At 38.7% G+C, this 12,500-nt stretch overlaps 1 protein-coding gene across 6 annotated transcripts in view; it reads right to left on the reverse strand.

Moving 5' to 3' along the window:
* Positions 1–12,500, reverse strand: part of LOC143041405 (uncharacterized) — a 435,186-nt gene that overhangs the window by 132,149 nt on the left and 290,537 nt on the right. For 4 of the 6 annotated variants that reach the window (XM_076213241.1, XM_076213240.1, XM_076213238.1 and 1 more), the window contains exon 5: positions 4,423–4,611. The exons of 1 other annotated variant lie outside the window; for it this stretch is intronic. In XM_076213241.1, the coding sequence (XP_076069356.1) occupies positions 4,423–4,611 (189 nt within the window). Of the gene's footprint in view, positions 1–4,422; positions 4,647–12,500 lie in introns of all 6 variants that reach the window. One more of the 6 variants, XM_076213239.1, reaches the window with a different exon arrangement.

A 12,500-nucleotide genomic window follows, 5' to 3' on the forward strand; every position in this document is an offset into this window, starting at 1 on the left:
CCTGACAACTGATGAAAATTCGATCAGTTGTGGGGTCGCCTGAGATAATAAGGAGAGAAAGTACAACTCATCTTCTCGAGAATCCATGGCATAACCTGACAGGCGTAACTGTTCAGGTGTACATGATAGTGTATGGCCGGCATTAATAACCATCCAGTTGTGAGCTCTGAAACTATCGGTTGTATTAAGAGAAAGTTAGACAACTTTATGGATGGAGATGGCAAGTGGTCATGTCCATGAGACTGCCTAGTGTAGGCCTTAGGGTCTCTTGCAGTCTCCTTCGTTCTTATGCTTTTATGACCTAAACATTTACATCATAAACATCCTCACCAGTGGCGGATCCAGATTTTTTTGGGGGGAGGGGGGGGGGCTAACCTGAATTTTGTCAACTTAGAATGACGCTTTGGGGGGGGGTTAACCTGAATTTTGTAAATATACTCTATAGCACCAATACGATGATTTTTTAATATAAATTAAAGTCTATGTTCTCACTTGATTTAGTTTCTTTCATAATATTGGGCAAAAGTAATTCTAAATCTTACATTTTTAAAGATTTACCCTCAATGATGCGTTGAATATCCTTCCAATTATTCTCACTGAAGTGCTTTATTAAATGCTGGGGAAAATAATTCTGCCACTGCATTACTAATTTCTGCCACATATCAGTGTACACGAGCCTTTTTTTTGGACCTCTGCAATGAGGTAATGATTTTTTTTTTTTGGGGGGGGGGGCTTCAGCCCCCTCAGCCCCAACCCCTCTGGATCCGCCACTGATCCTCACCTCTTTAATAAAACATAATCCTAATCAGCTAACCATACACCACAACCAGAAACATTTAATAATATTGACTAGATTCTTTGTATAATGCCAAGTCTGCGATAGGTTCTTTGTATAATGCCAAGTCTGGGATAGGGTCTTTTTATAATGCCAAGTCTGCGATAGGTTCTTTGTACAATGGCAAGTCTGCAATAGGTTCTTTGTATAATGCCAAGTCTGCAATAGGTTCTTTGTATAATGGCAAGTCTGCGATAGGGTCTTTGTATAATGCCAAGTCTGTGATAGGGCCTTTGTATAATGACAAGTCTGCGAATATTATTGAGGGAATATAGAATATATGCACTAGCTATAAACCCTGTTTGCAAATGCTGACGAGTGTAAAATGTTGAATATAGAACTCCGTCTCTCGGTACACCGAGGAGACTTTGCACAAATTACGAATAATCTGCACAAATTATGAATAATCCTGGAGGCCCTTTTCATCCCTTTTGTTCTACCGTGAATAAATCCAAGAAAACCCCTAGCAGGCTTTGTCTTAACCACCGCCAATTTCCCTGTGGCAAGGCACAAACCCCGGCTACAAGAGTAGACAGTTGTATATTTAATAAAGGTGTCACATGGTGTCTACTCTGAACAACCATTTCGTCGACTTAAAATGACAATTACCGACACAATAATCATAGTTGACACCTTTGAATGGCACCCCGTGGGATGTCCTGTCCTGGTGTCCACTCTTCATTCATTTCGAGATGTATAAATAGCTTAGAGATCGTATTCTGCGCCTCTGTACTTGAAAAAAGCTTCGACAAGCGAAACGCTGTATGTTTAACCTCTTCAATACGAGTTATATTTTCGCGGGCAACATTAGCTGCCTGATGTACGATGATGCATCACAATACTCGCACTAAAATATAAAGTTAACATAACAAAAGAACATAAGAATAAAGGAGACTGCAAGACACCATAAGGCCTACACTAGGAAGCTGTATTACTCGTTCTCTTTCACTCTGAATATTAATAACCACAGGGGATATGATCAAGCTAGTTGACAGAATACGGGGGTCACTCGGCTGCAACTACAAAATGTGATCAAGACGCCGACTTTGAAATCCTCGTATATCCACTGGTTTCGAAAATGGTCAGTTTTGTTGTGTAATGGTGACATTTCTTGTGTTTTGTATATACATATTTCCAGTTTTGTTTTTATTTATTGATATATATATTTATTATTGTATATTTTGTGAGTATTTTTTGTAATCGCAATGCGATTCGTGCATTTTTTTTTTTTTTTTCCCGCCAACGCAAGGTTGTTGGCTTCGAACTGAACTACATTGCACTACCTGTGCAGGAAGTTTATTCCATTCATTAACTACACGGTTGGCAAAGTTTAATATAATATATATAATCTACCTCTTGCCGTCCGGCAAATTTAATCAGCTGTAGAACAAATCCTTCCAGTAGTTAAAAGGTTAAATGTGTGAATAGACGACCACGGCTTGCGGGATTCGAACCTTAGGATAATAGGTAAATAAGAATAATGAATATTCACGAATAAACGACCACCCCAAATGAGCTTCGAAACTTAGGATCATAAATGAATAACAATGAATGATAATTAATAAATTAATTAACGACATGTATTTGGGATCGAACCTTAGGATCATAAATAATCTATCTCTATTTCCACCCCTCCCATATACTCCACTCCCAACAAAAAAATAATAATCTATAATAAATGATAAATTAATGGATAATGCGAAGACCCAATTTCATCAATCCCAACGAAATGTATCTCGATTGTTTTACGACTTTTGTCTTTATTCTAACCTTCACCAGATCATTTTCTTCATCTGAGGGAGACTCCATCCACAGCCTAAGGGGTCAAGTAACTTTGACACAGACATTACCTCCCACATAAGAAAAGCGTAGACGGGACTTGAAACGAATTTTCAAGATTTGATTGGGAAGTGGGTAGAAACAACTTCGTCAACCGCGTAGTCAATGAATGGAGTAGACTTCCTGCAGAGGCAGTGCAATGTAGTACAGTTCGAAGTTTTAAGATTCATTTGGACAGATACCTTAGTAATGCCTGCCAATGGTTTTGTTTGCTAGCTTACTTCTTCGTTTAAAGATTTGTTCTCAGCATCCGACCTAGTCATGGACCAAAAGGTCTCCTGTTGGCATGTTCTTGCTTTGTATTTTCGTATTTCGCCAGGTTAACCAGCGCTTCTATACTTATAAACAATATTACCCTGAAGAGGTGGCAGTCGTCGAGATGGTCAAGAAGATTTTTAAGGAGGATAGTATGACGGAGCGAGAGTGGAAGTTAAAAAGTGGTTAGCAATCTTTTTTGAGTGGCGATTAATCACCAATTTTACATGAATGATGCGCGACTCTGGTCCGTAAGGGTGTCACTAAAGTCCCATGAATACTGAGTGCATAAAACGGCAAACACTCAGTGCAATAACCCTTTTGAGTGTAGACATCACGCTGAAGACGACGACAACACCACCGACGAAAAACATTACTATTATTATTATATTATTATCATTATTGTATTATTGTAATTATTATATAATTATCATTAAGAATTGGTAGCTTTAAGTTGCTTTTGCCCGACAGCTTCCTGAAGACATTTTTTCACCCCTTTAGGAGGGAGAGTGCTTCCATCACGTAATACTTTCCTGTTTGCAACTGCTTCTATATAAATACAAACACAACATAAGCAGGTGTACATACATACACACATAATTACACACATAAATTTATTTGTCTATTTATTCCATCACAAATGTATTTCTCTTGACCACTGAGACAAACTCTTACAATTGGTGACCGAAAGAAAAGAAAATCGTTTCTTGCTTCTACCGTTGCTCTTTCTACTGCATCCTCTCTCCTTGACAATCTCTACGTAGATACATTGTCCTCAAAAGATTGAATTGTTGGTTATTACAGAGAAAATACGTCATCAAATCTTGCCAAGACTACGTAGGGCAGCAATGCAGGCGACTTGTCAACATCTTCCAACACAGAGTCCAGGTACCGACGATGTGCTATCTACTTCGAAATTCAAATGTCAACGACCACCCAATACCTCCTAAAATCCCTTTCAACCCTTGCAAGTAAATTGTAGAACTCGTTTACCGTCTTCCTCGTTTTCTATAAGCCTTTAAGGATGCGCATAATTTCTTTAAAGCTTAATTCATGCTCGGCGATATCCACCACGGCGTCGACATATAACAGCACACCATCTTGATTGAATACAATAACTGTCATATTTCTTTTCTCAACAAGATATTTAATATGAAACGCCTGCTAACTCCAAGTATGTGAAATTATATGAATTTTTATAACTCAAGGTAAGCGTATCAAATAATAACAACATTAGGGGAAAAAAGTACGAGACTATATTGGAAATGAGGATTCAAAGGCAAAAAAAAAATATCTGTAAAGGAAAGACCAGTTGAGTTTAATCAAATATTCAGAATAAAGTAAGAAAAACAAGACAAAATACTAAATAAAAACTAAATTAATAGATCAAATAAATACTAAATTAATGAGCCAAATGACAAAAAAATACATAAATCAAACGAAAACACGCGTGGCTGCCAGAGGAAGGATAACTGTTGCCAAGCGTTCCTCACCTGGCTGGGAGAGATTTGGCGGGAGTGTGGCACATGCTCGCGGGCCACAGAGAGCTGCGCAGGGCGCTGGGGGCGTCTCGTCCGTAGACCTGGCGCTCTCGTCCTCTCCATTGCCGTTCTTCGTGGGGGATTTCCCTCCATCTGCACCCCCACATCGTATGTCGTCATCGCGCGTCATCTGACGTCGTACTGCGGGCGTCCAGTATGGGGTCAGTCTAGTTAGCCTTCAAAGAAAACTTCAATTAACTTCATTCTCAAGGGGTGACTATAGTATTCACAAGTGGTCGTAAAGCAAGGTATGAAAGTAGCATTTAAAATAATATTTATAATCCATTTCCTTAACCAAAATGCTGTTTGTGTGTGTGTATGTGTGTGTGTGTGTGAAATAATATTTGTAATTTTCATGAAAAAGCTACACTGGTAGGAATTCGTCTTCTCTCTCAATCTGTCAGATTTCGATTTAAATCATATTTTCAAAAAGTAATATTTCTCATTGTTCAAAAAGTTAATGCATTTGCTTGGAAACATACGGATATGTTATTATTATCAATCAGCATTATTATTTCTATCAGTATTATCTTTCTCATTTATTATTATTATTATTATTATTATTATTGTTATCATTATTATTACTATTATCATTATCATCCTTCCGACATTTTCTTTGATTTATTCCATGGCATCTTATCGTCCTAAACTATCTTACAATCACCCCAATCTATCTACTATCAAACTATCTCACTATCCCAAACTATTTATCTATATACTATCAACCTATCTTACTCTCCCAAACAAAAATATCTTCCCCGTAAATTTTGCTTTCACTGAACAGAACGACAAAGACAACTCTCTCTCTTCTTTCTTCTAATGACGGGAGATCCAGCTTTTACAATGTTTCCTTATAAGGTCTGCTGCCTGCAAGGCTGGGAACCATTTTGGTTGTTTTGTTCTTCTTTGTGTTCTCTCAATCTTTGTTAATATTTTCCTTCTTTATGTGAAGGCGACTCCGTTGCTGCTGCACATTGATGTCTGGGTCGCATGATTTATTTTTTTATTTTTTATGAAACGCCAATCTTATGTTCGTCAAAGAATAGTACATATTGCTCCCCTTTTTTATTTTCTATTTATCTATTTATTTTATTTCACTTATTCATTTATTTATTCATTTATTTATCTATCTACTACAAATCAGTCAACCGACTTCGACAAACTCCACAAACTCCACAAACTCCCGGACTCGGGTCGAGTGTGCTAATTACTCCACCACTCCCTCCCTCCCACTCCCACTCCCCAAGGTTACCGTGTATGGAAAGAATGGGGAAACCTGCTGGTGAGGTGAGGAGGGGGTGGTGGAGGAGGTTGCAGCCCTTTGATTCCCACAGGTTGCGAAGGTTGTCAACGTTGTGTATTCACCACCTTATCTATTTCCTTCTTTATTTACCTATTTACTTCTTTATTTACCTATTTACTATAGCTACCTTACTCTTTTATTTGCTTGCTTACTCCTTTATTTACCTATTTAATCTTATTTGCCTATTTAATCTTATTTGCCAACTTACTCCTTCATTTGCCTACTTTTATTTGCCTACTTACTCTTATTTGCCTACTTTTATTTGCATACTTTTATTTGCCTTACTTTTATTTGCCTTACTTTTATTTGCCTATTTAATCTTATTTGCCAACTTACTCCTTCATTTGCCTACTTACTCCATTTGCCTACTTACTCCATTTGCCTACTTACTCCATTTGCCTACTTACTCCATTTGCCTACTTACTCCATTTGCCTACTTACTCCATTTGCCTACTTACTCCTTTATTTGCCTACTTACTCCTTCATTTGCCTACTTACTCCTTCATTTACCTACTTGCGCTATTTTACCTACTTGCTCATTTATCTACCTACTTGCTTTACCTACCTACTTCTTACCCTTTTATCTACCCACTTGCTTTTATCTACCTGTTATCTGATCTATATGGATGCTCTTTTATCTATATACTTTTATCTACCCACTTTTTATTCTACAATTATCTACGCATTTACCATCTCATCTACCCATTTACTAGTTCATCTACGCCTTTGCTATTTTATCTACGCATTTACTATCATCTACCCATTTACTAGTTCATCTACGCCTTTATTTTATCTACGCATTTACTATTTCATCTACCCATTTACTATTTTATCTACCCATTTACTATTTTATCTACCCATTTACTATTTCATCTACCCATTTACTATTTTATCTACGCGTTTGCTATTTTATCTACGCATTTACTATTTCATCTACCCATTTACTATTTCATCTACGCGTTTGCTATTTTATCTACCCATTTACTATTTTATTTACTCATTTACTATTTCATTTACCTATTTACCCCTTTATCTTTTAATGAATTCTTTATTATTTCTTTATCAAATTTACTTCTCCATTTGCCTCTTTATTGATCTATTTTCTTATTTTTCATATTTATCTAATTCTTCTCAAGTCTATCCACTTCATTATATTTGCGAATATTCATTTATTTGTTGCGTTTATTTTCTTCGGTATCAAACTTATTTACTTCTTTATTTATTGACACAATTAATTAATTAATTAATTTATCTTTATCACTGGACCCAATATCCTTCATTAAGCTATCTTAGAATCACCAAAGGATCCTTGTTATCGACTCTACACCTTTAGTCACGACTTGTATATATCTATTTATTTATTTATTTATCCATTTAGTTATCTTGATCCTGTCCTTCATCAAGCTCTCCTAGAATCACCAATGGATTCTTGTCATCGAGTGTATACCTTTAGTAAAGCCTTGTTTTTATTGATTTATTTATCTATTTATTTATTCATTAATTTATCTTGATGCCATGTCCTTCATTCATCTCTCTTAGAATTACCAATGGATTCTTGTCATCGGGTACCTTTAGTCGCTCCTTGTATTTATCTATTTATTTATTCATCTATTTATGTAATTATTTATTTATTCATTTATTTATCTATTTATTTATTTATCTATATTTATTTATTTATTCATTTATCTATTTATTCATTTATCTATTTATTTATTTATCTATATTTATTTATTAATTCATCTATTCATTTATCTATTTATTCATTTAACTATTTATTCATTTATCTATTCATAAATTTATTCATCTTGATGCCATGTCGTTCATTAAGCTCTCTTAGACCCACCAACGGAGCTGATTTCTCGTCATGAGGGCCACGATATTCACCAAGATCTAAGAATATAAGGTCTAACCACTTCCGACCGAATTTCGAGGGAGTTGGCGCAGCGAGCCCGTGAACGTCACTTGGCTGTTCAAAGTGGGGTTAGCGGGTCCTATAGCTGTCAGTTGAAGTTGGTCCGTCGTTCGAAAATGACGTCGCCTTCGCTCGCACCGCTCCACTCAATTATTTATATTCTGACAAATATTATATAAAATATATATATATAATATATATATAAAATATTATAGTTCCTGTCTATATATATGAATATATAATATATATGATATATAATATATATATATAATATATAAAATATTATAGTTCCTGTCATCCTTGGCGTTTCACAGTTTTCTTCAATGTATCACAAAGAGAAAATGGACGCATCTAAATGACGTCAGAAGCTGCGCAGAACTACTCCAGCGATTAGACCTCTTTACTTAGACCTTGATATTCACTACACTTGTGCAGGCACGCAGCCACAGTATAAAAATAAATAAATCAAATGAAATGAAACGAAACGGAACAAAATAAAATGAAATAAAACAAAAATGAACGAAGGACCTCACCGAAGCGAAGAACTGTCGAGGCAGTCCGGGGAAGGCCAGGCAAAAATAAAAAATAAAAAAAGACAAAATAAGTCAACAAATAAATTAATAGAATAAATAAAATTAATAGAATGAAATAATAGTAATAATAATAACAATAATAATAATAATAACAAATGACAATATTAATGCTAACAATGATATTAATAATAATAACGATAATAACGATAATAATAATGATAATGATAATAATGATAATAAGAGTAATGATAACAATAATAATAAGAGTAATGATAATAATAATGAGTAATGATAATAATAATGAGTAATAATAATAATAAGAGTAATAATAATAATAAGTAATAATAATAATAATAATAAATAATAAGAGTAATAATGAAAATTAATAATAAAAATGATAATGACAATAATAGGAAGGACGCAGGGGCGGCCACGCGTGAAGGAAGGGGAAGGGGGAAGGAGGAGGTGGAGGGGGGGAAGGAGGAGGCGGAGCGGAAGGTCGCTGGGAAGGCCACTGGGTCATGGAGAAGGAAAAGGAAAGGAGGAAGAGGAAGGTGTAGGAGGAAAGGGAAGGTGGAAGTCGAAAGGAGGAGTAAGGGGGAAGGAGGAAGGTGAAGATAAACAGACACGTGGAAAGACAGAGATAGAAGTAGATATTAATGAACCTCACAAAGTATAGACAGTAACACATAAATCTTGAAATTCCCTTTAGCTTCATCTCGTTATATGAAGACATGTCGGCCAGATCAACTGTGCCTTACACCCCCCCCCCCTCTGCCCTCGGGGACTGGAGATTGACTCTGTGTCTACTGGGTACAACGGGGGGGGGGAAAGGGGGAAGAAGGGGAGGGAAGTGTGTGAGGGATGGGGAAGGAGAGGGGGAGGGAGAGAGCGATGGAGAGGGATAGAGGTGTGGGAGGGGGAAGGGGAGAGGAAGGAGGAAAAGAGATGTGGGAGGGAAGGGGGAGGGGTGGGAGGAGAGAGGGAGGGGTGGGAGGAGAGGGGGAGGGGTGGGAGGAGAGGGGGAGGGAGGTATGTCGGAAGAGTTGGGGAAAAGGGGGAAGAAGGATGGAGGTAAGGAAGGGGATGGAGGAGATTGAAGGCGAGGTGGAAGACAAGACGAGGGAGATACGAGGGGCAAGGTGGAGGTGGTAGAGAAGGTGGAAGAGGAGGAGGAAAAAGGGGAAGGAGGAGGGGAGGATGGTGAAGGAGGGGAGGATGGTGAAGGAGAGGAGGAGGAGGATGGTGAAGGAGGAGGGGAGAATGGTGAAGGAGGAGGGGAGGATGGTGAAGGAGAGGAGGAGGGAGAAGAGAAGGAGATGAGGAGGAGGAAGAGAAGGAGAAGGGAAAAGAGGAGATGAGGAGGAGGAAGAGAAGGAGGAGGGAGAAGAGAAGGAGGGAGAAAAGAAGGAGGAGGAGAGGAAGGAGAAGAGAAGGAGGAAGTAGGAGATAGAAAAAGGACAACAACAAGTACGGATAAAGAAGAGAAATACGAAAGCTTCTGCTATTATTTTACCTTCCCGCATGCAGCAAGTCCTTCCACTTCTTTGGGCGAAGGAGTTCTAAAATTTTGTCTAAGAAAATTTATCTAAAAAAAGTTATCACATGCATATATCGCTAGTTCCTCTATTTATGATAAATAATGAAGCGTTTGAAGCTAAGGGCGAGGTGGGGGAGGGGGCGCCCGAAGGGCGCCGATACTGAGGGCGAGCACTAAGTCATGCTAAGAAGAGCTTCAAAAGTCATTTGGGGCTTTTGTATATCTGAAATAATATAGTGAAGTGGCGAAATATGTACCAATATCACTATTCAAAAAATGAAGTAATACTATTATTATCTGTTGGCTGACACACTATCAAAAAATAGTTGCCTTAGGATATTGGAAAAAAAAATGCATGCGGTTAAGTAAAAATTTGACGAAATTTCATACTGAGAGATCACTGTACGAGACCCACAACCTTCACCGAGAGTGCACAGACCTTACAATCCCTACATAGCGATCAACCATGATGAACACAATGCAAGGAGAGGAGGGGTGGGGAGGGGAAGAGAGGATGGGAGAGAGAAGAGAAGAGAGGAGAAGATATGGGGATGGGAGATGACAGGAGGAGAGAGGAGAGGAGAGGAGTGGATAGGGAGGGTAGATGGGAGTGGATAGGGAGGATGGATGAGAGGAGGGAGCGTATGGGGAAGGGGAAGGTATGGAAAGGGAAGAGAGGGGAGAGGAGAAGAGGGGAGAGGAGAAGAGGGAAGAGAGGGGAGAGGAGAAGAGGGAAGAGAGGGGAGAGGAGAAGAGGGAAGAGAGGAGGAGGAGGGGAGGGAGGTGAAGGGATAGGAGGGAAGGAAAGGGGAAGGAGAGAGGAAGGGAAAATTGAAAAATGACGATTCACTCTTTACTAACGTCGTGTGACCAACCCACAGAAAAGTAACCTACGACCACTGGGCAAACGCCGCCCCTCCTCGGCTGAACACAATTGTATGGCGTACACACACACACACACACACACACACACACACACACACACACACACACACACACACACACACACCCGAGGGTGTAGAGGAAAATGTAAAGAAAGGTAGAAGAGGAGGAGGACCTGGAAGAGAAAGAGGAGGAGGAGGTCCTGGATGAGGAGAAGGAGGACGACGGCGACGAGGGCAACGAGGAGGAGGAGAGGTCGAAGAGGACGAGAAGAAGGTCGAAGAAGACGTGGAGGGGGGCAAGGAGGAAAAGGAGGAGGAGGAGAAGGAGATCGAACGGGACGAAAAGGGCATCGAGGATGTGGAGTAGGATGAGGAGTAGGATGTGGAGTAGGAGGAGGAGGAGATGAAGAAAGAGTAGTAGTAGGAGGAGGAGGACCCTTGTCACGGTATGACCCTGACGTAGTGAAGAGAGGAAAAAAGAGAAACAAAAGAAAGAGAAAGTTGGGAAGGGAAGGGGAGGGCGGTTGGGTCAAGCGAGGATGAATCGGGCGCCACACCCCCCAACCCTTGCTGACTCCCGGGGCCGGGCCGGGCCAGGAAGGTCCTCAGAGTTCTCAGTCGGGGTCGAGGAGGAGAAAGAGGAGGAGAAGGAGGAGGGGGTAGGAGGAGGGGGAGGGGAGGAGAAAGAGGAGGGGAAAAAAGAGGCAGTAAGGAGGAGGAGTTGGAGGGGGTAGGAGGAGGAGGAGGAGGGGAGGAGAAAGAGGAGGGGAAAAAAGAGGCAGTAAGGAGGAGGAGGAGGAGGGGGTAGGAGGAGGGGGAGGAGTAGTAGAAGAAAGATTAGGAGGAAAGAACAAGGAGGGAAGAAGGAGGAAAGAACAAGGAGGGAAGAAGGAGGAGGAAAGAGAAGGAGGATGGAGGGAGGAAAGAGAAGGAGGAGGAGGAAGCAAGAGGAGGATGGAACAAGGAGGGAAGAAGGAGGGAGGAAAGAGAAGAAGGAGGAGGAGAAGGTGGAAGAAGGGGAAGGAGGGAGGGAGGGAGGAGAAGGAGGGAGGAGAAGAAGGAGGAGGAGGAGATGATGGAAGAGGAGGGGGAGGGAGGGAGATCAGTGTCTTAGATTCAAAATTTTCTTTTTATTCAACGAAAACTACGAAATTCAAAGGCCCTTATATATATATATATATATATATATATATATATATATATATATATATATATATATATATATATATATATATATATTCTATCTATTTCGTTTATTTTTGTCACTTCCAACGAATGATCAATATTATTGTTACTAATATATATATATATATATATATATATATATATATATATATATATATATATATATATATATATATATATATATATATATATATATATATATATATATATATATATATATATATATATATATATATATATATATATATATATATATATATATATATATATATATATATATATATATATATATATATATATTATATATATAAAAGGTAACCCTCTTCAACATTTCGTGCCTTTCCCCCAAAAACTGTTCCCAATATCGAAAAAAATTAAATTCGTCACTCGTTATGACGCCTCTTCTGGATTCGGGAAAAAAACCAAAACAAGAACCGACTGCAGGAAAAAAAATAATAAATAATAATAATAATAATAATAATGATAATAATAATAATATTAATAATAATAATAGTAATGATAATAATTTGGTATATACGGTCTTCGCCTACTTATAAGTGGGTAACCTGTACACTACACCCACTAAACCTCATTCCACTAAACCTCATTCCACACCCCTTTCCCATCTTAGCCCCTCGTGGACCAAGGGTTATCCCTTGCACACCGCCACAAT

The sequence above is a fragment of the Oratosquilla oratoria genome, chromosome 31, assembly GCF_046742065.1.
Source record: "Oratosquilla oratoria isolate Oo_2021 chromosome 31, ASM4674206v1, whole genome shotgun sequence".
Classification (NCBI taxonomy): domain Eukaryota; kingdom Metazoa; phylum Arthropoda; class Malacostraca; order Stomatopoda; family Squillidae; genus Oratosquilla; species Oratosquilla oratoria.